We start from the raw sequence: 27,296 nt of genomic DNA on the forward strand, positions 1-27,296 counted from the left end.
GTGAACGAAACCTCGATGAACTGATGGCTGATTCATGAGGCTTTACTTTGCCCATCACTAGGTGGCAACGTGCAGGTGTTGTAGGTGAGAATCAAACTCAGAAAATCAAAGCAAAATGTCCATCTTTAAAGTCAAACAGATTAACTGCAATACAACGACTGCGTTTAATTTGAAATATGCGTAAACGTTGAGTTGAACCTGTCAGTTTTTGCGTTGTGCCCGTGTAAAGAAAAAATCCAAAACAACTTTGACAGGAAATGTGGAGATTAGATTTTCAAAATAAAAGAACTGTAACCGAACATTATCAATTGTATTTATATAACCGTAGGCAGCACTATCAAATGAAATAGTTCTTACCCTGTGAGTGTTTGCTACAGTTTTAATAACCAGCCCCGCATAAAATAGATCCATCCTCATTTAGAATGAATATAAATCAACTTGAATAATTGGATGCATGTATTTTAATGTTGTAATGTATATTTGGGTTTAAATGTGTTGCCGAGGTTTGCAAGCAACAAACGTCTTTTATTATTATTATTTTTAAATAATGCTTTTAATATTGCACATTCGCAGGGTGCAGCACGATGAATGATCTGATTGGGGAATGTTCAATTTTGCTTCAAGGGCATGGATGGATGGATGCAGTGCTTACGATCAAGGCCGACGTGCAGCCTTTGATGCTTTTTAAGTCTTGTTAGTCCTGCCACTCCACTCAGTGCTCCTTCTTCTTCTTCGTGGCGTGGCGTGGCGTGGCGTAGTGGTGCAGCGGCGCAGCGCAGCGCAGCACACCGAGCGACCGAGCGAGCGAGAGAGCGAGAATACCGATTTGTGACCACTTTGGCCTATTTCTCCGCTGCACCTTCCCTCTTCGACTGGGTCTCCCGAGAGCAGCTGTCAAGCGGGCGTGCTGCATTGGCATCGATGGGCTAAAATCCCCAAATAAGATTTGATGTGCGCGACGGAGATGACACAATCCAGAAGAAGCCGGGTTTGTTTTGTGCAGCAATGAAGCCAGGGGGTGGATAGTCAGTCAGTCAGTCAGTCAGTCCGTCCGTCTGTCAGTCGCCACAGAGACGCTGGGCTCCGGCCAAACATTTCTGCATTTTAGCACATATTCCATGCTACGGATTTGCATTTGCTGCATCGCCGATCGACCGTGTTCTCTGGTCTCCATTTTTTTTTTTTTTTTTCCCCCTGCAAAGTGCATAGTGGATGGAAGATGCAGCTGCTTTGAGGACACCCCCCTCCGGATAGCAATTCCTGCCATGACAGGCAGAGGTCTGCTCTCAACCGCGGCTCGGCCGGTTGAAGAAGAGGCAGATTGATTCGAGACGGCGGATGTTATTCTGCCGGTGGAGCCTACAAAAGCGCTCACTCAAAACACGCCGCGATTGTCACTCAGGGAAAGGGGAGGAAAAAACATGTCCTCTCGATCTGCATTACCGTCTGGCAACGACAGGAGTACTGGAGACCATGTAAGTGCAGCTGCAGCCTAAAGCTTGTTTTGGGGGGCATTAGGGGGAGAAATGCGTTCTCAAAATCATCTTCATTGGCATGCATTCGCTGCTATTTTTATCTTACGGGTTGGATGCATAGCGTGATGTGTTGGTTCGTGATTGCGTTGGGACTCCAAAAAATAATTGGATTTATATTTGTGTGAAAAAAAAACCGGGCAAACCCCGAGTGCCTTTGCATGCACGTACAGCTCGGTGCAGGGAAGCAGCCCTCTGCATGCAATATGCGCAGAAAGCCATAAAAGCAGCTGTCACGTCTTATTATAAGGCTGTATGGAGATTGTGATGTCACAATCCCCCCTCACCGCCGCCGCCGTTGCTGCTGCTGCTTCCTCTGTGTGCATGCATGCATGCATGCATGCATTCTCCGGCAATCAGGTGGGTGGGACGGCTGCACAGGCCAAAACAAATGTATAGTGCATACCTGCCTGCCTTGTTCGTATGACGCGAGGGGGGGATTACTGCATGGAATGATGTGCAGTCAGTGCTTGCGCAGGCTGCTTAGCGCCCAACCCTAGTGGCTGGCTGGCTGGCTGGCAGGCAGGCTGGCAGACAGCGACCGCCATGTATGCATCCACTACATTGCAAAGCAGATACATCTTATCTATCTATCTATCTATCTATCTATCTATCTATCTATCTATCTATCTATCTATCTATCTATCTATCTATCTATCTATCTATCTATCTATCTATCTATACATCTATCTATCTATCTATACATCTATCTATACATCTATACATCTATACATCTATCTATCTATACATCTAGCACAGATTGATGTTGCATGTGACCCCCCCCCCCCACCTCCTTGATTGTTAGCAGAGCTTTTAGCACATAAAGGTGGTTAAGCCAGAGAGGCAGTGTGTGTGTGTGTGTGAGGGTTTACAAGATGCATGCATGATTGATTATGAATTGACAGCCACCCTTTCCATTAGAATAATCTTGATCTGCTTTCCACAATGAAGTGATTATGGTAGATGAGTGATTTGAACAGCCGAGATGTTGCCACAGTTGAGGAAGGGTTGGCGCGTGGATTCACATGCTCGGGCCTCTTGTTAATATCATTTTTTTTATTTAAAAAAAGCCCACAATGCTTTTGCTTGTGGCTTCTCATTGCCTATAGTTATTCCAAATGGGCTCTGGATGAGTCGTGAGAGGAGGAATGGCAGTACGTCTGAGAGTTTGTACATGCCTGTTTGTGCGTGTGTGAGTGTGTGTAGATGGCATGCTGGGTGGATGGAAGTGCGATGCCTTGGAGCCCGGAACTGGCCAGGGACTACTGTGTCAGCATCTGCTCCCTTTTTGAGTCTAACCTCCTTTTATTTGTTTGTCTTTGCGTACGTACGTATGTACGTGCTAGCGTAGCTCACCCACTTCTCACTGTGACATGGTGCTTCCTCTGCCTTCTGCTTTTAGCTGTCACTCTACCAATTGCTTTGCCTTTCTTGCATAAGTGTTGATGAATTTTAATCCCAGAAAGTACTAAGTGAATATATGCACGGCTATTTGAATATCACTTGGTATGTAAGCATTATGCTGGCAAATCAGGTTGATTGTGTTCACACCCACAGCGGCGCAAAATGCCCTTTTTAAACTGCACCAAGTAAAAACAAAGTCCCTGCACAGACTGCTTGCTCTGTGTGACGATGTTGGCCAAGTAATATTTATGTTAAAGCTTCCTTTTTTTTTTTTGCAGCATGTGTTGTTGGGAGCCAGCCGTGCGGACAAGGCGACGAGTCAGTCCAGCCGTTCGCTCGGTGCACGGTGCAGGAACTCTATCGCCTCCTGCTCTGATGAGCAGCCTCACATTGGAAACTATCGTTTACTCAAGACTATCGGCAAGGGAAATTTTGCCAAGGTCAAGCTGGCGCGCCACATCCTGACGGGCAGAGAGGTAAGATATCAAACGATTATGGAGAAATCAAGGGAAACATTTGCAATATTTTTAGCCACGCTAATGTTCTCCTAATTAAAACCATCTCCAACTGACCAAGCAGGATGTTTCATTTGAATTGTGTTGTGATAAGATCATTACAAATCTTTCTCTCCCCAAATAATTGTTTTCCAGGTCGCAATAAAAATCATAGACAAAACTCAGTTGAATCCAACCAGCCTACAAAAGGTAAGTTACCGCGCTGTCATGCAGAGAAGAGAAGTGCTTTCCATTATTTACAACTATCCTCTGTAAAAAAAAAAAAAAAAAAAAAAAAAAAAAAAACCTCAAATAATGGTAAGTAACAGACTGGTCAATTGTACCACTTCACAATGACCTTTGGAAGTTTACGGGGAATGGTCGCAGAGCGCCTTTCAGCAACAGATGAATGTTCGAAGTGAAATGACCCTGTCACTTTAATTGATTTAAATCGGAATGCCCAGCTTTGCTATGTGAAGGAAAACCAGGGAAGGGGAAAAAGCATTTTCAACAATTTTCCCGCACTATCAAAGTGGGAGCAAAGTGGGAATTTATTTCAGCCCACACGTAAAGGTCCGTGATTATCGGCAAACACTGCAAATTCCCCTTTCTGTGATCACCTTTTTTTTTCTTTCTTTCTATCTTTGGCTTGCGCAATTGATGACAGCTAACAATTGTCACAGTTTCACAGTGGACAGGCCGTCGACAGCTTTTATGACTACTTGTTTTCCGGACAATCGCATTTGGTTAGAGCTGTATTTCTCAGGAATCGCTCTTGTATTTCTTTTTGTATCCTCTTTATTTACATTTCAGTACACAGAATCATCATTTTAGATATTTGCTTTTGTGGCCAATATATTGTCACTCGAGTTTTTCCAAAACGCTCACCATCGTCAACTTTTTCCTGCTGGTCAGCATGTTGACGTTTGAGCCTAAATGGTGGACACCGTGCATGAAGGTCAAATGAAGCCAGTGCACTTTTTTTTTGGCAGCAATCAAGGGCAACTGCAGCATAGCACTCAAAGGCGCAGTACAGTGGAATGCCGCTTTTCGCTATGCTGTCCTGTGAATAATAGGAATTGGCATCAAATGAGTGACCATTATAAATACACAGAAATAAAAGTGTACATAGAAATCGTTCCTGTCCAGTAGGTGGCAGTATGTAATCCTGTAATCCGCCAATCAAAAAAAACAAAATAAAACAACATATATATGTGTGTGTGTGGGGCCCGCTGTATAGTCATCTGGAGCTGGACAGATAGATATAATACAAAGATGGCACGTCAAAAGCTCTTGTGCTCTGCCATGTGTGGCCTAATATGACTGAATCAGTCAGGTAAGCGTAAAAAGCTCACGTTGAAGAGATGAAGCCTTCATAGAAGCATCCAATCAAGCCATATTTGCCCTTAATGCCGCTTACGTGCACATATGGGCCAAAGAGTCTCAATCACTGAACCGTAAGTCTGTCCTTCTCATACTTAGCATGAGTTGCATTGCTCCAGGGCGACCATTGCAGAGAACGTAAATGAATCAACGAAAAATTGAATCTTTTTTATAGTTACATGCCCAGAAATGGGCATTTTAAATCACCCCCTCCAAAAAAAAAAAGAATTCCTTTAATACAATAGGATAAATGAAAATAATTCTTTCTCTCAGTCTTTGTATTTTTGTCCAACAAAAGCAATGACCTTGGGTTGTTCTGAGGGCTTTTGTAAATAAACGCAATTTCCGATCCGCTGCCCTTTTGATCGCAGACATCCATTAATCCTAGTCATTTTTTTTTTTTTTAGCTCAGATGCTTACATCATAGTCAAATAATTAAATGCTTGACCCGAGTCTTCCTACTTTGGTAGCCAACCAGCTGTTGTGAGAGAGACCCTGGTGCCACATTTAGGTCATGACAGAGGATTTGTCATTTTACAATTTGCCATTGATGATGGTGGCGGCATTTCCTCACATGCCCATGGTTTAATGGCAACGGGAATTCATGTCGAGGGCAAATCTGTCAGCAAATGTACAGGGGTGGACAAGAGAGGCACAGATGGCCAAATCAGGCTCCAACATCACCAGAGAGATTTCGTAGAAATGACAATTTCAACTGCCCTTTCATTTGAGGTTTATGTCATAATTGAGGTCATTTGCTAGGCTGTTGCCGGGAAGGAAAACATGACAATCACACATCGTTACTACGTATATGCCAAGATTCATATAAGCACAGCTGGAGAAGCTGAGAAAGATGGTAGTCTTAATACCTGGGTTGCTATGGCAACAGTGACGTTGGCCTTTGCAAAGAGAGAAGATGGCGAGACATGGAGGAGGAGGGAATAGAGGGAGAAACAAGATGCGATGAGGGCAAATGGGAGAAAAAAGTGAAACCAGCACTCATTTACAAGGAATTGGTTTATTTAGTTCTTTTCATTGGAGGGCCTTGTTCTTATTTAAATATTTTCATTAATTTTTTATTTTCATTATATTTTTGTTTATTTATATTGAATGATTTTTAAAAAAATAATTTTTGGGGGTTGTCGACCGAAAGATGCACATTGGCAATTAAACACAAGCACCTTAACATGATGAGTTCATCTTGTACTTAACTATTGATATCAAACCTAAATGTGACAACACAAATATTTGCATATCATTTTTTTATAATGAAACAAATAACTACATTGAAGTGCCAAAATGTGATGTATTGTATTATATAGATGTTGTGTCTTTCCAGCTCTTTCGAGAGGTACGAATAATGAAAGGCTTGAATCACCCCAACATAGGTAAGGAAGACTCCAGTTTGTATCCACAACGTGACCCGTACGCACTACACATTTTGATTTGGGGTTTCTGTTTTGGGCCACAGTGCAGCTGTTCGAGGTGATTGAGACAGATAAGACCCTTTACCTGATCATGGAGTATGCCAGTGGAGGTGGGTAAAATGTGCCACCAAGAAATTGTAATCACCATTTAGCCACATTTCCACCATTTTGCTAATGGTGAGAAAACAAGTAGGGAACGTTTTGTTCCCCCGCCAACTCCACTGCACTACTGAGAAGAACAAAAGCACTCAAATAGGAAATGCTAATGTGAGCCAGTGGCACATTCCATTTCTCCACCGACCAATCATGGCTGCTATCTGAAGAAATAATATATATATTTTTTCTTTTCTGTTTACCATTCCCAATCACAGGTGAAGTGTTTGACTACCTCGTGTCTCATGGAAGAATGAAGGAGGTTGAAGCCAGGGCCAAATTTCGACAGGTATAAAAAAAAACAACAACATTCTTTTATGCAGCAAACTTGATATGTATTCATAGAATTAAAATTGAAAGACTAATATTTGTAAAATGACTTTATGTTTGCAGATTGTTTCTGCTGTCCACTATTGCCACACTAAGAATATTGTCCACCGAGATTTGAAGGTAAGAAAGCTGAGAAGATGTTTTTGGGCTTTTTGGATTAAGGCTAGTTCAAGACATAATCTCCGACTAGTCTTAATCTTTGTGCGTGAAAATGGCCCCATAGCGTCTTAATCACACAGTATGGAGAGTTTCAAAGTGGGCGAACGCTGGCATGTGTTGGAATAGATTACGGAGCACACGCATGAGTCACGTGAAGCTATCAGTGTTGTTGGACAACATGGAGTCACTCCTCCCCCTTTCCCATCTGTTACATACATCCTTCTTTTTTCCCTCCCATTCGAGGTGACGTTTTGTCTTCCAACCTACCTAATCTCATTTCACTTTCTCCTCCTTCATCCTATTATTTCCTTCATCATTCTCTGCACTCCTCTTCCATACTTAGCTTCTCTTCCTCTGCATCTACTATGTGCACAGGCCGAGAATCTCCTGCTGGATGCAGATGCCAACATCAAGATTGCAGATTTTGGTTTCAGCAATGAGTTCACACTTGGCAACAAGCTGGACACCTTCTGTGGCTCGCCACCCTATGCTGCCCCTGAACTTTTCCAGGGAAAGAAATATGATGGACCAGAAGTGGATGTCTGGAGTCTCGGAGTCATCCTGTACACGCTTGTCAGTGGCTCGCTGCCTTTTGATGGGCAGAACTTGAAGGCAAGTGGGTGGGAAGTGGCACCAAAAGTTGCATTATGGCATCTAGGTTCTTCCAAAAATTCTCACTTGGTTCTAAATTTTAGGTTTGGAGACTTGAGGCACTATTTTTTTTTTTTTACTCCAGTTGAGGTCTTTATCTCTGTAGAATATATAATAATATTAATAATAATGTGATTTTTTTTGATTGACGGGAGTCTAATCTTCAACAGCCTATCACGCCACAAAATAGGTTAGACGCGTATTTGTGTGATGTCCCGTTGTTGACCCCTAAAATGCCCCCACTTTAGCTGGTCATATTTATTGAATGATTTAGTGTTGTCGTAGCAACATCTACACTACATAAAACATGTCCATCAGGGTTCAACAACTATATTGTCAGAAGGCCAGAAATTTACCAAACAGTCACCTTGGGATCCTGACCCTCCAATAAGAATGAAATAAAATCAAATTTTTCCATCACATTATGATTTGATATATAAGTATTTAATTTCATCACTAAACTGAAGACATTTCAGACTATCACCTTGCTGTGAGCATAGCACGATAAAAGACATTTTACTGGATAGTAAATCAACACGCTGTTCATTCACCCTTTGAATGATGGGCACTGTGTTAGGCTATAGCCCGGTCTGGGGGGAAAAAAAAAAAAAAGTGCCAAAAGCTCCCTACAATGTTTTCCCATGAGTTCTGGTTGCACTAGCAACCAGACACCATGTCTGTTGACTCCTTTGCAAGTCAGATTGACCATAAAAGAGGTGACAAGCATTGTATCTGGAGTGAAAAAAATTCCCTTTTCTTTCACTGCCATTCTTTTTCTGATCAAATCAAAATAATACCAACAAAATCGAATAAAAGCTTCCCTGTTTGTAGTCTTGTTGGCCATCTTAGTATGACAGCAACAAATCTTAAATAATCCCTAAAGCTGCTTGCAACTGGCTCTCATCTCACCAGGCAATGAATCACTTAGCAGCATGAGGAAGAGGATGGGTGGAAGCACTTTTTTTTTTTCCAAAAAATTCTTTTCAACTTCCCAACTACTGTATTTTTTTTCATGCAATTATGTATTTTGTCTTATTAAGGATTAAAGAAGGCTGTAGGTGCGGACAGAAAAAAAATTGCAATGGCATACTGGGCCATGACAAACGTGATTTTGGCTTTTCCCCATGTGTTGCTTCAGCATCTGTATTGTGTAACCAACCCAACAGGAGCTGAGGGAGCGTGTGCTGAGGGGAAAGTACCGTGTGCCGTTTTACATGTCCACAGACTGTGAAGGGATCCTTCGGCGATTCTTGGTGCTCAATCCCGCCAAACGCTGCACCCTAGATGTGAGGGGAAAAAAAAAAGCCAGCGTTTGTGGCAATTCAAACACAACAGACTCATATATTTTTATTTTTTTTTTATTTATAAATGTTTTATATATATTTTTTTCCCATGTCTCCACAGCAAGTTATGAAGGACAAGTGGATCAATTCAGGGTATGAGGGTGAGGATTTAAAGCCCCATATAGAACCAGTTGAAGACTACAGCGATCCCGCCCGCATCGGTGAGTCGAGTCGCTTTCATATTATACGGCTTGTACGTTGACTGAAGACGGTCAACGTTGTCAGGGCACGAGATGATTGACATCAGCGTTTACTGTTTGTGTGCTTCAGAGGTGATGGTCGGCATGGGCTTCACTCCCGATGAAATCAAGGACTCTCTGCTCAATCAGAAATACAATGAGGTCACCGCTACCTACTTACTGCTGGGCCGCAAAGGCGATGTGAGTTATATACACACACATCTATTTTTATTGATCATATACGTATGTATGAGGGAATACGGTATGGGTTTGATTAACATCCCTGTTGCCCTTGATACCTGCCAAGTGGGATTGTCATGATTCATAGTTATTCATCTCTTACTGGTTCTTAATGCAGCCTCTCAATAAGCTCCTCTTGTTAAATGCAACCGATTGGCCGGCCACTTTCGAGTCAAACCATTTGTGCCAAGAAATCTCTTAACAGTTGTGAAGTTGGCCATTACATTCTTGCCTGTTGACTTCTTTGCATTTAGAAGCATCCAACTTGAGTACTGGTCTAAAATGTGCCATCTTTCTTTACCCAAAAAAAAAAAAAAAGAATAAAAATTCAATGGACACTGATGTGAAGTTATTTAACCCTAATTAAATCCAACTTAAAACAATTCATTAAATTCTAAAAATGTGCTTAAAATATGATCATAAATGAATGATATTGAAATAAATCACATTTAAATTATATGCCAATCAAATGAAATTTTCGGTGCTTCTCATGCGATTTTAGGAGGGCAGCGAGGCCCGCACAGCCAGTAGCCTGTCGTTGGCGAGGGTGCGACCCAGCCCCATCACCAACGGAACCAACAAACACTCTTCAACAGCTACTGGCTCCTCTTCCTCTTCCACCTCCTCCTCCTCACACAGTAAGACACAGCGCAGTGCCTCCACTTACCACAGGCAGCGACGACACAGCGACTTCTGTGAGTATCTACTTTTGCTTGGGACTTCAGGTGGGCCAACCAAAAGCGTTAGTGTGCCAAGCTCCCTTTGGAAGCCACTCTTCATGCAGAATACTCCTTATATGAATCCCTTGTCTGTCTTTGCACTGCTGTCCTCCACAACAAAGGCGGACCGTCCATGCCCGTCATGCACCCCAAGCGGAGCCCGACGAGCACGGGCGAGAGGGAGCTGCGAGAGGGACGGATGCCTTCGCGTAAGGCCAGTTGCAGCGTGATGGGAAGCCATAGCCTTCCTCCTTCTAGTCCCATGGTTAGCAGCGCTAATAACCCTAACAAGTCGGAGATACCAGACCGCCGTAAAGACATGACCGCCACCACGGTGAGTGTTGTATTTGATTCCCTATTCCGTGGGACCAAAAAAAAAATGCTTCTCACCTTCCTTTTCTCAATGAAGAACAACATCCCTGGAAGCGCAATGACACGCCGCAATACATACGTGTGCACGGATCGCTCGGGTGCTGACAGGCACTCTCTCCTGCAGAATGGCAAAGACAACAGGTACTCATCTGTCTTTTTAGTTGTTGGCTGCATATTTTTTTATTCACGATGCAATAACTCCATTTTCATAGACGTGCATACGGAAATGCTGGCATATCCTGATTCCACGCAGATTCAAGCCATTTACAGTGTTCGTTTTGTGCCGGTCACAAAAATAATAATGAGAAAGCAATAATAATAATTGTAAATGTATAAGAGAAATAGAATAAACATAAGAAAAATAAAAAGAAGTTAAGTCTGGCCTAAGCAAGGTTTTTTTTTTCTAAATAAAAAAAAGAAAGTGCTCAACACTTAGATCAAAAGGCATGGCAGACCACGCAAAGACAACTTAAGTGGTTGCTGAATGATGAATTGTTTCCTTGGTGGAAAAAAAACTTCCGCCAGTGACGTCAAATGACTTTTTATGTTCAACTCTTCAAACTAGAATGCACTCGATCAGTTGTTGTTGTTGTTGTTGTTGTCCTTGAATGCAGCTCTTTGGGCCACCGCATGCCCACGGCCTCCCCTTCCACACTCAGCATATCCGGAGCCGGAGCGGCGTCTTCCTCTTCTTCAGACCGATGCCGCTTGACTCGAGGCTCCACAATCCGCAGCACCTTTCACGGGGGACAGCTGAGAGACCGTGGGCCTCCCATTTATTCGGCCCCGCCCACTTCACCCACGCTGTCCCACCATGATGCCAGCCCTTTGCCCCATGCTCGCACCAGGGCCACCTCCAACCTCTTCACCAAACTGACCTCCAAAATCACTCGCAGGTAACTATCTCAAAGAGAAATAAGACATTCTAATAATGCAGTGAAACATTTCTTCCATTTTTTCAACTTGAGTTCAGCCTTGCTAGGATCGTATGAGAATGTTTTCATATTTGCAAATCGGTCTGTGACCCCAGATTATCCCCGCGTTCCCCTCTTCCTCTCGTCGTCATAATCACACGTGACTAATCTAATCAAAGCGCAGCTTTATCCTTACCACTCCATTCCTGTGCCACACTCTCCTCTACCACTTGCGATTCAATGATCTTCCTTATAATAACCCCTCCCTCCCTCCCTCCCTTCGCCGCCCTTTTTTCTCCATTGTTTCTTATTCTGCTTTCCTACTGTCATGGCATCAGGGTCAACCTTGACCCGTCCAAGCGCCAGGGCTCAAACAAATCAGTGTCGGGTTGCACTCTTCCACAAGGATCAAAAACCGTTAGTAAGTTCCCGTTGTGTCTTGCTTATTTCTTGTGTGCCTGCCCCGGAGCTTCCGTCGTCAGTCCGTGAATGCCTCACTGATTTTTCTGTACGGCCCTATTTATTATTTATTAATTGTTGCCACTCTGCATGTTTTTTTATTTGATTTGATCTTTATTTCATGCTTTTTATAAAGTAGGTTTGAAGCATGACTTAGCATTTAGCAAGAAAGTCTTGATTTCCTTTTCTTTTGTTGTTTGAAGAGTTGTTGCGTCATCCACGTATACTCTGGTTGCATTGAACACACAGATAAAAAAAGGAAATGACTACACTGCTAGCCAAACAGATAGTGAAGTGAATATACAAGTTTAAACACTGCAATAAATATGAACTAGAAAACAGCAAGAATGCAAAATAGCGCCGTCTGCTGGGCTACGGACATTAAATTTTTTTGGATGGCCCTGATTGTGGAAAGAGGCTCATTTTTGACACCATGCTTTTTTTTGTTTTGTTATAAATAAGCCGTCAAACGACATGTCACTATTTTGTGCGTTAGAGACATAACCAACTTGACCCAAATTTGCATGAATGTTGGAAAACGAATTGAGGACCACCATAGTAAAGAGCCAGAACTCTTCATGCATAACTGCAATGAAGGCTCATTGTGCTCTACACCCACACACCCCGTTGAAAAAAAACAATGGAACGTTGATTCAGAGTGGAGCACACATGTCTGGTTCATGCAGTTTTCAGGCCTGATTAAGTGGGTTGATCGATCGTAATGGCTGGCTTTCCTTAGAGCTGCTGCACTTTGAACGACCCGTCGCCTACGTTATGTGCTCAGTGTTGCCAGAGAGTTTTCATTATCAATTTGCGGTGGTTAATGCCTTGAAACTCATTAAATGTTTCTTCCATGTGTTACTGGAATGTGCATTGTGGTGGTACGTACTATGAAGAGCATGCTTTAAATTGAAAGCTTGGTGGATAATACGTATGTATGGCCTGCTTGTGCTTGTTCCGAACGTCATCTCAATGTATTTTGCTTCCTGTTCCGGATGAGTTCTTACGGCGTCTATCTGTCTTGCAGGGTCTCAAATGAATCTGAGGGAATCAGGAGATTTGCGCTCACAAGGTCAGTGAGCTCCGTTTGATTAGCTGTCGTTTAGTTTGCGTGCAATAAAAGCGGACGTCTCCTTTTGCAGTTGCCATCTACCTGGGTATCAAAAAGCGTCCGAGCCCAGGACCGTCGGACGTGGCCGGGATCTAAGAAGCGGTGGGCGGCGGGACCCTGCGGAGGTTGTGCTGGCTCTGCGTGAGGCAGCACTGGGATGCGGCTGCCAGGTGCACCATGCCGGCCCCTTTCTGCTCTCCTGCACCCATGGCGTGGCAGGGGGCCGTGTGGCTTTTGAGGCCGAGGTGTGCCATCTTTCCGCCGGCGCCTCCGGGACTTCAAACGGGGTGCGCTACACACGACTCTGGGGGGCACCACTTGCTTTTCGGGACGTCGCCACCCAAATATCCAAGGATCTGGAACTCTGAACGGAGGCTGCTGCGGCCCGCCGGGGATGTGTCAGTGTGTGTGCGAGTGTTTGAAAGGGTGCGTCAAATGGGAAGCCAATTTGAAAAGGGTAGAGCGAGGCAGCAGAGAAGCGGCAAGGGGTCTCTTCCCGGCACGTAAACACGCACGCACGCACACTTGACCCTTACAAAGACACGCGCAGCAAGGCGAGCGCCCCCTCTCTCAAGCCCTCGCCCCCTCCCCCATCCAATCACCCCGCAAAAGCTCAGCTCTCCTGGCTGAGAAACTTCACCCACTGGACCTGGATTTGACTGAATCTAGTTAAATATTTTTTTCTACTACTCTAGCCATAATTCTAATATTATTTTTTAATTTATTGCTCTGATAGTTGTTTTTAATTCACTCTTATTTTTACTAGTGCAGAAATACATTGACTGACAAGCTCATCCACTTTTTAATAGTGATATGGGTTCATCTTTCCGTATTCCATTTTTCATACACTTCTGGAGATGGGCCGGCTCGGTGCCGTGGAGTTGTGTTGTTTAGATGAGTCCACATTGCTGCGCTGGATTAAGGTCAATGATGAGAGCAGAACAGAGCAGAACAGGGTTTGCCAGTCAGAAGCTGACTGACACGGTCGGTGGGCTTAACTCGCCGACGGCTGTTTTTGGCTTCACGACACATTTTCAGGTGGCAGATGAGCAGAAAAGTGCTTTGGCAACATTGAGGGTTCAGACAGCTCATTCAACGAATGGAGGGTTTTACTGAAAAGATTTTCTCATCGTTATGCCCAATAATATTCATAACCTGGCCAAAATTGGACTCAATTTCCTTTTTTTTTTTTTTTATGAACGGGTCTTAAGGTGGAAATGGTACTCGAGAGGGGATAAATGACTGTTTAAAGTTGTTTTAAGGGATATTTAATTGCAACATCTTCTATTAAGCTTGTCTTAAAATATCTGGTAAAAATTGATATTTCATATAATTACATTGCAAAGGATTGGTACGTTTAACTCTTAATTACAAGCTAAAAAGAAAGGAGACAAAATTAAAATGTTATTTCATGTTATTTATTTTATAGCTTTTTCTCAGTGTTAAATTTAAAACATGCAAACAGCAATGCACTTATTTAACACCTCCAGAATTTGGCCAGGGTATGAATAATCAAGGGCTTAAGGAATGTCCGGTTTTCTTGTTAAGGTGCTTGTCTGAAGCATTCTAATGATCCTGGTGTGTCATCCCTTCACCTTTTCTTCAAATGCATAGCACTTATTCTGACACCTAGTACTTGACAGAATCTGTAGCCCTCATTCACTTCAGTATGATTTCATGGGGCAGCTGAGGATGCGTCCATTATTAGTGACCATGAGGGTAGGAAGCTGTTGTGCTATCACAACAACTCTGCACCATCACCAAAGTGGATGAGCCAAGTAGCAAAAGCCATCACATGAAAACACACGCCACCTTCTTCTTCTTCTTCTTCTTCTTCTTGTGGCTGGCACACTATCTAAACTTGTCTGTCCATTCTTGATGACTGCGGGCTGTTGCGTACAAAAGGGGAGTATCCGAGAAAGGCCATTTTGTTTTCCCGTCTTCTCGTTAGTCCAGTTGCCTTTAAAGTGAACTACCCCAGCGCCTTCACACACACACAGTATATAGTATTTAATGTACAAAAGACAGAAAGAGCCACGACTGCTTTCTATTCTCTCTCTCTCCCTCTCTCCCTCCCTGTTTTTAGTGAATACCGTACTGTGATATTGACGTAGGCTGCAGAGATCATGTTGTTTGGCTGCTGATTTACTGTTAATACTATTTCTCAAATGTGGCTTTTCTCATGGTGACCCCAAACTACCATCCATCCATCCATCCATCCATCCATCCATCCATCCATCCATCCATCCATCCATCCATCCATCCATCCATCCATCCATCCATCCATCCATCCATCCATCCATCCATCCATCCATCCATCCATCCATCCATCCATCCATCCATCCATCCATCCATCCATCCATCCATCCATCCATCCATCCATCCATCCATCCATCCATCCATCCATCCATCCATCCATCCATCCATCCATCCAACCCATCCATCCCATCCATCCCATCCATCCCTCACGTCCATGTCATTTCCATACCTACTATGAAACAGGGATGCCAACCTCAACACGTTCAGTCATCTGCTTTTCCCCTCAACCCTGAGACCGTGTTTGTGCTGGGAGTCATTATACAATCACGTAACAGACCAATGTATGACAGCTTTTCATTGCTGATTGGTGTGTGTGTGGGTGTGGGTGTGTGTGTGCGTGTGCTCTTTCAGTCGGCGAGGAGGGAGGGTCGACCCCCTCTTTAAGGCGAAAAGCAATGTGGACACTGTCCCTGTCCTCTGCCTGGGCGTTAACTCGTTGTGGTATATCTTTGCATTAGGTAATATAGACCTCAATGCACTTTGCTTTGACTTGAATCAGCTCCTTCCAGTGGAATACCCACAATTAGCCACTGGAGGGCGCCAATGTCTTAAATGTGAAACACTTCAATTTGTGGATATTTGCACAGGTACTTCATTTATTTTTTAGAATAATATCATTAAAACAGGATTTATATCAGTCAGTTGATGACTGTATATACAATTTATGAAAATAGTATATATCTTAGAGCTCAAGGTTTATTTATAGCTAGAGCAAGAGAACGTCAATCTAATTTCAAGCTGTTTCTGTCAGTGACAATGGGGAAAAAACCAACCCACTTGCAATCATCCCGCATGACTTCAGTGTTTGGATTCAAAGGGAGAAATGATGCACAGCTAGGAGTGGTAGCTTTGCCGAAATGCAGACTCAACCTAAATCTATACAGTGTCAAGAAACGTGTGCTCGACGTGGCTGCAAGCTTTCTTTCCCCTCTCGCACGTGGACAGACAGCTTTTGGGTAAAACAGTGGCTTCATATTGTTAACTACAATCAGGGCAGCAAAAAAAAAACAACAACACATAAGCTGGGTCTGTTTTTAGAAATCTACCCACGTGACCTACTAGAAGAGAGTTCATTTGAAATCCCTATTTGGATTGGGAAGCGTAAAACATCCTTGATGTTATTTATCCAAGCCCTGTGTTGCATTTAAGCCATAGAAAGACACCGACTGTGTTGTGTATCAGGTGAAGCATTGCAGTGGAACCAAGTCAAGATGACAAAAAAAAAAAAAAAAAGGCTACCAAGCAAACAACTCAACATTAGTAGAAGATGGAGAAACAATAAAGGTGCAATCTAGCCAACTTTTTTTTAAAACCTTTGTAGTAAAGGTACAGTATTTTGAATCAAGAACGGCTCAGTATTTAACATGCACTGTTAAAAAAAAAAGACTTTGGAAGGGAAAAATGATGTATGCAAAAGAGCTTCAATGATGACAAATTTGGTTGCCTTTTTACTGCTTTGCTCTTTGAACTCCTCCCCAACAATAACAAAAAGCAACTGTAAACTGAGCTTGAGTGGTTGTGATATCTACAGGAGAACATGGAGCTGAAGGTTAATAAAATTCACTGATGTTGGCATTCCTTCTTTCACTTTGTCTTAGTTTGATGTCCAAAATGTCAGCAGTCTGAATAGTTGGGTCCAGAAGAACCTTTTTTTTCTTCATGTTATTTTTCATTGGCAGATTGGATCCATCTGCTACCCAACTGCAACTAATAATAAAATAAATAACAAGCTGAAACGGTTTTAAAAAAATCAAAATTATTTGACATAAAGAACACATTTTTCATATATTTGTTAATGGGGCATTTTTTTTTATTGAGCAGTGAACAGTTTCAATAATTCTCATTTGTTTATACCAAAAAGTAGGTATTGCCACGTTTGCCAGGGGGAGCCTAGCTCAGCATGGATTGATCCTAGGATGTTACCAACCAACGCAAGAGAACGTGAAAAAAGAAGGAAGGAGGTAAGAGTCTCTCCATGAGCTGCTGTGAAATGGTCATGAGAAAAAAAACAACAAAAAAGACAGGGTTGTTCCTCTTTACTTCTGGGCAGGGATCATGCTGTCGATGGCCTCTCCCTTCTCCAGCTTTTTCTCCATCTCCACCATCAGCTTGACACCATCAACCACCATCTGGACCTGATCCACCTCGGAAGATCCCAGACGATCGGCGTTGGAGATGTCGAAAACGCCACCGACGGACGCGGTGTCGACACCGCCTTTAGAGGAGAAGATCAGGGCAGATGTTTTGAAGAGCAAATTGGGGACTCGGCCGCTCTGAGAAGATCCGCATTCATACCTGTGCCACGCTTCTGCAGACGCAGCCTGGTGAGGATCTCGTCAAACTTGGCGTGTGTGCTCAGCTTAGGCAGCTTGACGTGGACGCCGCCACGCAGACCGGTTCCCAGGTTAGAGGGGCAGGTCAGGATGTAGCCCAAATGCTTGTTCCACATGAAACCATGGTTGTGCTTCTTGAAGATCTCCTCAATCTGGTAACCCAAAACAAAGACGTGAAAATGTTGCTTTTGATTCTTCTAGGCAGTCTTTTCCATTGTACCTTCTGAAGACCAACACAGAAACGCTTGAAGACTTCCCTCATGTTGCCGCCCTTCTGCATGGAGATGACACGAAGGTGATCCTCCTCATTCACCCACACCAAGAAAGTCTTGTTGTCATTGTGCCTTGAGACAGAAGTAAAGAAAAAAAGCCACATTATATATATATATCTAATCTCAATTCGATTACATACAAAAGAGACTAGATTATTATGATATTATTCAAAGTATTTTTAAATTGTGCTGCAAAAAAAAAAAGGGGCATATCTGATACGGTTTGATGGTTGACACTCACCAGATGCCTCTGGCGTCGGGCCAGTCACGGGCCATACCAGCGCAAGTCAGAAGGGGGGAGACGGGCTTGTCAAACAGGAAGTGGTCAGCAATCAGCTGCTCCTGTTCAGCATCAGTCATGGTCTTCAGGGGGTAGTATTTGCCCTTGAACTCACCATCCAGGCTGGTCAGAGCTGGTGAGGTGGAGGTTTTTGTAGAAACATAGGGATGTTTTAGAACCTAGGGATCACCATTTCTAAGCTAGCTTGCTTTTCATGAGATCAGCCTTTTTGTTTCCTGTCCAAATGTTTGAATGCATTGGCTCGTACCCTCAACGGACAGCTTCTCGATAATTCTGCGCTCGCCACGGCTGTTGTGGGGCGGCAGGGTGAATCCCTTGATGCTGCGGCCGGTACGGACGCGGCTGGACAGAACGTAGTTGGGGTCCAAGTCATCACCACCCTATTGACAACAACAAAGTTTGGGGAACATTAGTGTCAAGTTTTAGTTTAGGTTGTTTTCACCAAACGACCTTCAGGTTCTCGAAGTTCAGGTCGGTTTTGTGGAGGTCGTTGGGGCCGTATCCACTATGACGGTCGGAGATGATGGGGTCCAGCAGCTCTTTGAAAACCTCATAGGACTCCTCATCGCCAGCAACGCAGCCAACAGTCATGATGAAGGGGTGACCTAAGGAACACATTGGTTGATTTGAAGATCAAATCTTTTCCATTGACTGACGCATTTGTCATACCGGGGTTGTCAACACCAGTCTGGATGACATCATCCAGGGTGTAGCCACTAGGTGTCTGCTTGTCCCTCAGCTTGCCATACATTTCCTTGGTCAGAACCTTGGCCATGTGGTTGTTGTGCTTGGACAAGTCAGGATACTCTTCCTCAACTTTGTAGTTGAGCTTGAAGTTGTTGTGGGTGTTTCCAAAAGGCATGGTTGCTTTTTTCACACTGCCAACAGAAGCAAACCCAAGATATGTCAGAAAGCTGATATGATTATGACCTGAAAAATGACATGATATGGAATCGCTCAAAAGAGACAGCTGCACTTGTTTTATGTGCCTCGCAGGAATCTTGGTTCCATGTCTTACACAGTTTCCAATGTATCATATGTCCACTTAAAATAAAGTCTGTTGGGAAGGACGGAGAGCTATTTTTAGCTTGGTCACGTCCGCCGCTAAGTGAGTTGCCCTTTAGAAAATTCACAACATTGTACTGCTTAGCACAAAATCTTTACATGAGAAAACGTTTGTGTCATGCTTGGGATCAAATTCTGTCCAAGTCATATATGACTGAAAATCTGCAGCCGTGCCTTTCTCAACTCATTTGCTGCCAACCCGGTTAATATTTTTGACGTCTGTTACCGTCAATGGCACTGAATGAGTTCAGTTTTTGTCTATACAGACATATTTGACTTGCAATCCAAACGAATGCATGCAGTGACATTTGAGATTTAATCAACTACAACCAAATCATTCAATTGGATAATCACAAACGACTTTTTGGAACGGCTTGATCTTTCCATGAGAATCGAGAAATGTATGCCAAACGGTCTTGATCCGCCAAAAGAAGACACGGAATACAGTTTAAAAAAAGTCCCAGAACCCTAAAACCATTTCATATGTGTCCTTCAGTCAAAAATCATCGAATCCATGCAGCATCATAGCAAATATCTTATTGGCATCTGACATCCTTCTCAGAATCCTCAAATACGGCATCTTCATCCTCCTTGCTGAATCTACCCAATAAAATGTCATATTTACCTGCACACTAGACAAGAATAGAGGTAACAGTCCTTGGGATCAGATCCTGTTCACTGCGGCCAAATTAGGGGTCACCCGGATTTGCGGCTCTTTGCTCTCTGTTTATATACTGGGGCTGACACTCAAGCCTTGCGCTTGCCATTTTAGTGCCTGCTCCGCTGTGATTGGCCAAGGCCTGTGCACGAATACTGCGATACAAACTTTATGACAGGGGCACACCACAGGCAGCCGAGAAGGACGCCCACAGCTGTAGCCACACACACACACACACACACACACACACACACCCGCAACCGCCCATACATAGCACCAATGGATGGCAGTGAAGGATTGATATGAAAAAAGCTGAGCAAGGTTTTTGCAAAGCGGAGAAGGGGTCTGGGTGTCAGGTGTGAAAGTTGGGAAGGGTCGGTGGACTTTTTCCATTCATCCACATTAGCTTATGTAAATACGGCTGGAGGAAATATTTAGTCATCAGATCAGTGGGATCTTTGTCTGCATGACGCCATTTAAAACATTGTTAATGATGTTCTGTTTTTTTTTTTCTTTTAACCATGTTAAAATGCTAATCTAGCACCAAAAAAAAAATCATAATACTTTTTCATGGCACTGTATGTATGGGCTTGGTGACTCTATAGGTGCCAAATCAAAATGAGAAATTTTCAGCCATCCGTACAATTCCGGTCATCACGTAAAAATGAATACAAGCCATTAAAAACAGACCCCAACTACACACGTATTCTCTATTATAAAATAGCGACAATCATATAATATTCGATTTTCTTCTTCAGTTACAAGGTGAAAATAATAGTGGTGGGTGGGTGGGTGCTGCCCATGACACCATATACCAGCAGCTGACATTTGAGTCTCTGCCACTCAGCGTAGTGCTGTGATGTATGTACTGTGCATTCCGCAAACACCACCTACACAATTCCTCACAACATGCAATGTACCATCAAGACACAGAAATACCACCTAGTATTTCAATAGTATTGAAAAGTTGAGTACTTCATAAAAAGTGATCGTGTGATTTGCGCTATTGCAGATTAGGCCTATTTAAACGCATATACAGATTGTCGCTTGGAAAGGAATGCACGCCAACTGCACTGACCTAGGTCAGAATAGCTCAGTGTCAAGCTGCAGCTGCGTCCATTGCATACCAAGAGCAAAATTTTATATATGTTCAGGACTAAACTCTCTCAAGTGATATTTGAATGCACGGGAAAGTAACATTAGAGGCTTGGCAAGCACAAACAATGACGTGCAAAGCCTCTATAAATAATAGTACTTGAATAGAACACCATATTTAACGCTTCATTCCGCTTCCCCCGCTCGGATGAAATCAAGCACCTGTTTGTTGGCTACTACTGTGAGAGAACACAAATGCAAAATAAACGTAACTATGAATCATGATCCATGGCAAGTTACAGCTCCAATTTTACTCAACTCAAAGTGAGCACAAAGTCAAATTTGAAATGGAAACACTTTGTTTTTTTTCCAGTTGGAGCATGGCGCTATAGTGGCAAAATCTTTCCACTTGGTGATTGGTGTCTTTGTAACTAAAACCAGCAGGAGTCACATGTCCGTCCATCTTGTGGACAAGGAATGCTATAATTATATCAGGCTAGCTTGCTTGGCTTCGCCTACACCCTGACAAGCATGAACTCATCCCCCGACCCTGATTTAGTTTCATCCCATCAGTCCACGAGCCATCTTAACCTTCTCTTGACCTGACAAAATGTATTATTTGACATGGTCAGCTGCACACTGAATATTGAATGAGGTGAATCTTCGAATGCAAATGAATACTTGGCAAGCTTTACAAATCCCAAATCAGAGTGGCAGGCTGGTGGGGTGGTATCTTCTTTGGCACCAGAAAGCTGGTGAATATTTTCAAGCGTGAGGGCATGAGAAAGCGAGCCAGGAGAGACTGGAATATCAAAAGGGCCTTTGGCACAGGAGGCTCAAAAGCTATTAGCACCAAGGGATGTTCGGAGAGCCGTGCTGCTCTGTGAATGAAAGATGCACTTAACCCAAACATATCTTCTGTGTTAGTTTTTTCCATCCTGCCTGCCAGTGGCCCAATAGTCTTTTTGTTTACCCCAGTTGTGATTAAGTATTGTATACTTCAAGGTCATACTACAATTAATAGAATATAAATGTATTCTGTGGAGAGAATGAAAGGATTTAAGAGCAGTGCGCTTTCACGTGCACATGCGTAATAGAAATGCTCAGAACAACTCACGTGACACCATAAAGTCTTGAAAGTTGTATTAGGTTGTTACAATTCAACTGCCTCATTTTGAATGCAATACAATTTAATACCGAAGTTTAATAAATATGTGTTTATTAATTTGTTAAAAAAAATATATATTTATTCATATTTTTGTTATAAATATTTTTCTATATTTGAGAAATATTTGTTTAGGTGGTAAGGTAAGTAGTCATGAAGCGCTTAGATTGGGGTTATAGGATTTATCTTATTAGCTCCTTTGAAGCCATGAATGTATGTCTCCTGTTAAAGTATGCTTGTTCAACTGCTTGAAGTGGATTGCCTCATAAATCATCAGGCAGCTGTCAGGCAGTGTTATGTAACATCCATTAAGCAAAGAGACGAGAACTTTGGAACACAGCTACTTTCTGAGCAGACACAACATTTCTGCTAACGAGCGCTTTGACCTTTAATGTCTCCTCCGCGGATTCATCAAGTCATCCAGTCGACGTTCCTCTGAGAATTCCCTCACGCGATAAAAAATCCCCCGAGGAAAAACGACCTGAAAGGTCACGCCACATCTGAGGACTTGTTTTGTTGTCGTTGCATCACAAGATGATGATGATGATGATGGCAAGCAATATTTCAGTCTCTTCTGAATCCTGCAACACAACTAAACAAATTGGTGACTTTCGGTGGGTGCGTGTGTCATTGTGACGTGGCTATGACTGTTGTGAGCAGGAGCAGGGCGCTGTCCAAGGTACTGGGACGAGCGGGCACGTGATACCAGACTGCCTGGACAATGCAAAAACTTGGTGGACAGTATTCTTCAAATGTCATTCTTGCCACACAAAATACACGGACCGAAAATCAATATGTCCGCTCCCAAAACGTTGCTAAATCTCTCAGCTTCATTGCTGGAATATTTCCCTAAGAAACACAACAAATAATTTAACTTTTAACAGTAGAAACATGTTAATGTTGGACCAAAAATAAGCCCAAAATAAATAATAAACATTTCATGTAAACTCTACAGGGAAATATGATTGTTTTAAAACTTTGAATTTATATTTGTGAACGGTTAAGAAATCGTCGCAAAATATTACAGTGGCATTCTGTGCTATTGTGTGTGTGTGTGTGTGTGTGTGTGTGTGTGTGTGTGTGTGTGTATTTGTGTGCGCATGTGGGCAGGATCATCCAATTTGGGGTATAAAAGATAGCTGAAGGGCTGGCATGGGGACTCAGGTGTATGCACCTGACACAGGTGAGTCTTGACTAGTTGACTGCACACACACACACACACACACACACACAAACAGCCACACACACACAGCCACGCATGCACACACTGCTCTCACTCAGGATCTTCATGAGCACTTACATTTGATTCAATGATAACGATGTCATATTGAAAGTTCAACGATTGAATGCGATTTGTCGTTAGCGTGCGGGGAGTGCGCTGACATGAGCGAAGCCGGGTTGGGGAACGCCAGCGCCGTCATCCAGTACCGAGACTCGCTGGGCAAAGCGGTGGCCAAGAACCTGCTGGTGCTCTCCACAGGACTGTCCATCAACTACGTCAACGTGGGCCTGATCTACACCTTCTGCAAACACCAGGTAAGACACCATCTTGGACTTTTGGGGATGTTTAACATGCACCTGAATTTTTCTATCTATGTTCAGATCTTCTTCTCGGACCCTCGCTATATCCTGTTCTTCCATCTGGTTGTGAATGACATGATCCAGACGACCGTGAGCATCATCCTCTTCATGATCAGTTACATCCTTTACAGGATGAGCGTGTTCGCCTGCACCGTTTTATTCCTGGCGGCCGTCGTCACCAATGAGAACACGCCCCTCAACCTGGCGTGCATGGCGGCCGAGTGTTACATCGCCGTGTGTCTTCCGCTTCAGCACGCTCGCATCTGTACGGTCAAGAGAACTCTGGCCCTCATCGCCTTGATCTGGACCTGCAGCCTCATGTCCATCCTGCCGGACCTCCTGGTAACGCTGGCCACCGAGCCGCCGGAGTACTTCTCATCTCGGGTCTTCTGCACACGATCAAACTTATTCCCCAATCCGCTGCTGGCTGAGAAGCACAAATATGTGTACATTATATACCTGTTGCTTGTATGGCCGGTCATTTTCTTCACATACTTCAAGATTTTCTTTGTGGCCCAATCGGCCAGCAAGGATGCCAAGAAGGCTCAGAGGACCGTCATGCTGCACGGTTTTCAGCTTCTGCTGTGCATGACCACGTATGTGTTTCCAACGCTCCAGCAAGCTCTGTTCCGCTGGTTCCCCAAGAACTACTCAGACTCTTTGTTCGGCTGCTTCATCATCATTCACGTCCTGCCCCGCGCCATCAGCCCCATCTTATACGGCGTGAGGGACAAGTGCTTCAGGAAATACCTCAAACACTACTTTCTCTGCAACTGCGGCCCTGACTCAGCAGAAATCCAAAGCAAGAACAACGGCACAGCGCCAACAAATTAACTAACTACAACTATGTGTGTGTGTGTGTGTGTGTATGTGTGTGTTCTCGCATTTATGAAATTGATGCTCCGCTACAGAGAACGCAAAATTTCATTTCCGCATCTAGTCAAAAGTCTAAACAAAGTCACTTGGTTGAAATTCTCGTTCAATAAAACAGGCACTCTCTGCTTAAGTCTTCCTTCTATTTCTGAAATGAAAGCCTAACGTTTGATGCACCCGCAGCCTCCCTCCCCAAAATTGTCATTTTATAACCTCACCGATTTTGTGATGGCCATCGGCATCCGGTATCAAGTCAAGTCAAATTTATACAGGCCCTAATCACAGAATCTCAAAGGTCTTCTTCACATGCCAAATATTAACAACATGCCCTGAGGCCAAGGAAAATCTCCCAAATCTCTTTAGCTTTGAGATCATTTGAATCGGACTTGGAGGTCACCATCTTTTTCATGTCCTACTTTTGAGCCCTATAAAAACGTCCGGGGGGGATTTCAGAAATTGTCCGGGATTTTGTTGGACTGCCTCAAACATAATACATGTACACTACATTGTCAATGGAATTGCCACTCCGTTCCCAAAAAAAACGGATTTCCCCGGTAAAATGGCAGAATGGTTTATAAAGCTCAATTCAAATAGACACAGAAGCGCATCTTTGACAACTTGCAGAAAAGACACGAAGGGGGATTGCCGATAATTTAAAAAAAAAAAAAAAAAGCTTACTGTGCCTTTAAGAGTCTGGACAGCAGCTTTTATGGCCTTGTTTACGTTGCAACGCACTGGGTGTGGTGTGCACACACTCACTCACACTGCAACAAATGTCCTAAAAAACTTCCTGCTTGAAACACAACACACATTGTTGCCTGAACCATGAGTGCCGCTGAGTGGAAAAAGAAATGTGAGGATGAGTGGAATGTGCAGGGCCTGCCGGCACCACAAAGCCTGGACTGGAAGTCTGTGCATGAAGCCAAACCATTTGGGAGGAATCTGCTCAAGAACCCGTCTCCTCATGGTAACTATAACACAACTGTACTAGCTTACCTGAGCAAGCCATTGCGTTTCCATGACTGAGTCTGACTTTTGGGATGATTTGTTTGCAAGTAGAACTTGACAGAGGAATGCCACTTTATAGTCATTGTCATTTGTCTTTATGATCAAACACTTCATTGAAATGTGATTTAGGAACTGTAAAAGAATGTGGTTTAGCACTAAATGGATCCAAAATGTTTCTGGGGTATTTTCAAACCCAAAAATGAGCACAGGGGAGAGTGTCTGGTTTTGGTTAGCATAATCAGCACTGATGATGTAACACTTAACCCCCCTCCCCCCATACAACATGCAAAAACGTGTGATTTTGGGTGTGACTGCAACCTTGTAGTAAGACACATGGCTTTGTAATATTTGCTAACTCAACAGGTGTGGTGTTTGCCCCTTTGTCCTCAATGCACAGGCTTGAGTAAAGATATAGCTCCACCTGAACCCGACCTGCCCGAATTTCCCATGTGTGGCCCTCCCATTTTTCAACCGGAAGGTAATGACACTGATTTGCATGTCTGTCAAGTGTGTGTGATTTCATTTGAAAATTTCAATTTGAAGGTGACTTCACTGGCTGGACCACCAACATAGAGGTTCTCCCTAAAGATACCAGTGGCATTCCAGCAGGGGCGGTGATCTGTGCTTTACCGAAGTACAGGTAATGTGTGGCGCAGATGCTAAGGGAGGAATAGAATCAATTTAGCATCATGATCTGCAAAATATTCTCTTTCTTTGTCAGTTGGTTTACGCTGGAGCAGACTCTGGATCTAAAGGCTGAAGGTCTATGGGATGAGCTGCTGGATGAGTTTCAACCACAAATAGTCATTCAAGACTGGTGGGTGACTCACTCATCATGGAAAATGTGCAACATTATCATATGGCTTCTTATCAGGCTGGTTCAAATGACGCATGTCATAAAGGTTTCTGCAAATTGTGCATGCATGTAATATTTAGTTTGGTGTACATAATTCGTTTTTTCAGTTCAGGTTTCAGTGCTTGTGTTTGCAGCCTGAAATGAAATGAATCTATTATTATTATTATGATTGAACTAGGTATGAGGAGAGTCAACTGCATCGGTCAATCTACCAACTCCATGTGAAGTTATTGGGTGCGGACAAAAGCACGGTGATCTCCGAGCACTCTGTCAACCCCACTGAGGACTTGAGCGCCTATTCCCTCACGTGGAAGGAGGTAAGTTCCTTCTTCCTCCCTCCCTCTATCCACCCAATGTGCTCTTTTGGCTTGACGTCCACATGTGTTTTTCATTGCCTGCCTCTCTTTTGACCTGTAGGTGTCACACGTGTTCTCTGGCTATGGCCCGGGCGTGAGGTACATTCACTTCTTGCACAGAGTGAAGAACCAATTTTTGAATGGCTTCTACGCCACAAGGTTTACTGGCAGCTCAGTTATTGTCAAACCACTCAAAAGCAGCTCATAGGAGCATCTTTTCTGAATCGGCTGCTGGGATTTGCTCAGATGATAGATGATAGCAATACATTGGCTGCCTTGGTATGCTTCACAGAAGCAAAACAAAAGTTTAATCAAATTGAATAAAATGTGCAGACTTTTCTACCAAAACTGAAACAATTGCTTATATTGTTACGTGTTTTCCATATATGCTGAAAAATAAAATTTCCCTCCTAGGCTACTATATACGATGCAACTCTTGCTAGAATATGTTACACATGGAATGGAATAGATTTTTTTCCCTCTTCTATTCTATTCTATTGTGTGGTTGCCCTGCTGGGCCATGCAATTACGCACACCAAACTTG

At 43.3% G+C, this 27,296-nt stretch overlaps 4 protein-coding genes across 6 annotated transcripts; 3 read left to right on the forward strand and 1 right to left on the reverse strand.

Annotated features, from left to right (window-relative positions):
* Positions 1 to 664: 664 nt before the first annotated feature.
* Positions 665 to 15,307, forward strand: mark4a (MAP/microtubule affinity-regulating kinase 4a). Of its 2 annotated transcripts, XM_049743029.2 has the most exons (18): positions 671 to 1,475; positions 3,215 to 3,412; positions 3,587 to 3,640; positions 6,153 to 6,201; positions 6,285 to 6,350; positions 6,612 to 6,682; positions 6,787 to 6,843; positions 7,258 to 7,494; positions 8,700 to 8,819; positions 8,938 to 9,037; positions 9,147 to 9,256; positions 9,798 to 9,990; positions 10,137 to 10,348; positions 10,424 to 10,527; positions 11,001 to 11,282; positions 11,639 to 11,721; positions 12,787 to 12,831; positions 12,902 to 13,110. In XM_049743029.2, exons 1-18 carry the CDS (start codon positions 1,422 to 1,424, stop codon positions 12,964 to 12,966), a joined length of 2,100 nt encoding a protein of 699 aa, XP_049598986.1. In that variant the 5' UTR covers positions 671 to 1,421; the 3' UTR covers positions 12,967 to 13,110. The 2 variants fall into 2 exon arrangements, with proteins under 2 accessions (XP_049598985.1, XP_049598986.1); XM_049743028.2 differs by lacking the exon at positions 11,639 to 11,721 and having other exon boundaries at positions 665 to 1,475; positions 12,902 to 15,307.
* A 1,670-nt stretch (positions 15,308 to 16,977) lies between these two features.
* Positions 16,978 to 19,940, reverse strand: ckma (creatine kinase, muscle a). Its single transcript, XM_049743035.1, has 8 exons — positions 19,786 to 19,940; positions 18,765 to 18,973; positions 18,546 to 18,700; positions 18,343 to 18,475; positions 18,036 to 18,207; positions 17,743 to 17,866; positions 17,485 to 17,674; positions 16,978 to 17,404 (listed from the first exon to the last, which is right to left on the reverse strand). The coding sequence occupies exons 2-8, from the start codon at positions 18,955 to 18,957 to the stop codon at positions 17,226 to 17,228; spliced, it is 1,146 nt and encodes a 381-aa protein (XP_049598992.1). The 5' UTR covers positions 18,958 to 18,973; positions 19,786 to 19,940; the 3' UTR covers positions 16,978 to 17,225.
* Positions 19,941 to 20,038: 98 nt separating this feature from the next.
* On the forward strand, positions 20,039 to 24,665 carry LOC125982476 (odorant receptor 131-2). 2 transcript variants are annotated; one of them, XM_049743037.1, is made up of 4 exons: positions 20,039 to 23,261; positions 23,442 to 23,614; positions 23,681 to 23,749; positions 23,912 to 24,665. In XM_049743037.1, exons 1-4 carry the CDS (start codon positions 23,231 to 23,233, stop codon positions 24,491 to 24,493), a joined length of 855 nt encoding a protein of 284 aa, XP_049598994.1. In that variant the 5' UTR covers positions 20,039 to 23,230; the 3' UTR covers positions 24,494 to 24,665. The 2 variants fall into 2 exon arrangements, with proteins under 2 accessions (XP_049598994.1, XP_049598993.1); XM_049743036.1 differs by having other exon boundaries at positions 23,681 to 24,665.
* A 587-nt stretch (positions 24,666 to 25,252) lies between these two features.
* Positions 25,253 to 27,100, forward strand: nccrp1 (P1, F-box associated domain containing). The gene is made up of 6 exons (XM_049743038.2): positions 25,253 to 25,499; positions 25,938 to 26,018; positions 26,084 to 26,180; positions 26,262 to 26,357; positions 26,575 to 26,713; positions 26,814 to 27,100. The coding sequence occupies exons 1-6, from the start codon at positions 25,358 to 25,360 to the stop codon at positions 26,958 to 26,960; spliced, it is 702 nt and encodes a 233-aa protein (XP_049598995.1). The 5' UTR covers positions 25,253 to 25,357; the 3' UTR covers positions 26,961 to 27,100.
* Positions 27,101 to 27,296: the final 196 nt, after the last annotated feature.

Source organism: Syngnathus scovelli, chromosome 15 (genome assembly GCF_024217435.2).
Source record: "Syngnathus scovelli strain Florida chromosome 15, RoL_Ssco_1.2, whole genome shotgun sequence".
In the NCBI taxonomy this organism is placed as follows: domain Eukaryota; kingdom Metazoa; phylum Chordata; class Actinopteri; order Syngnathiformes; family Syngnathidae; genus Syngnathus; species Syngnathus scovelli.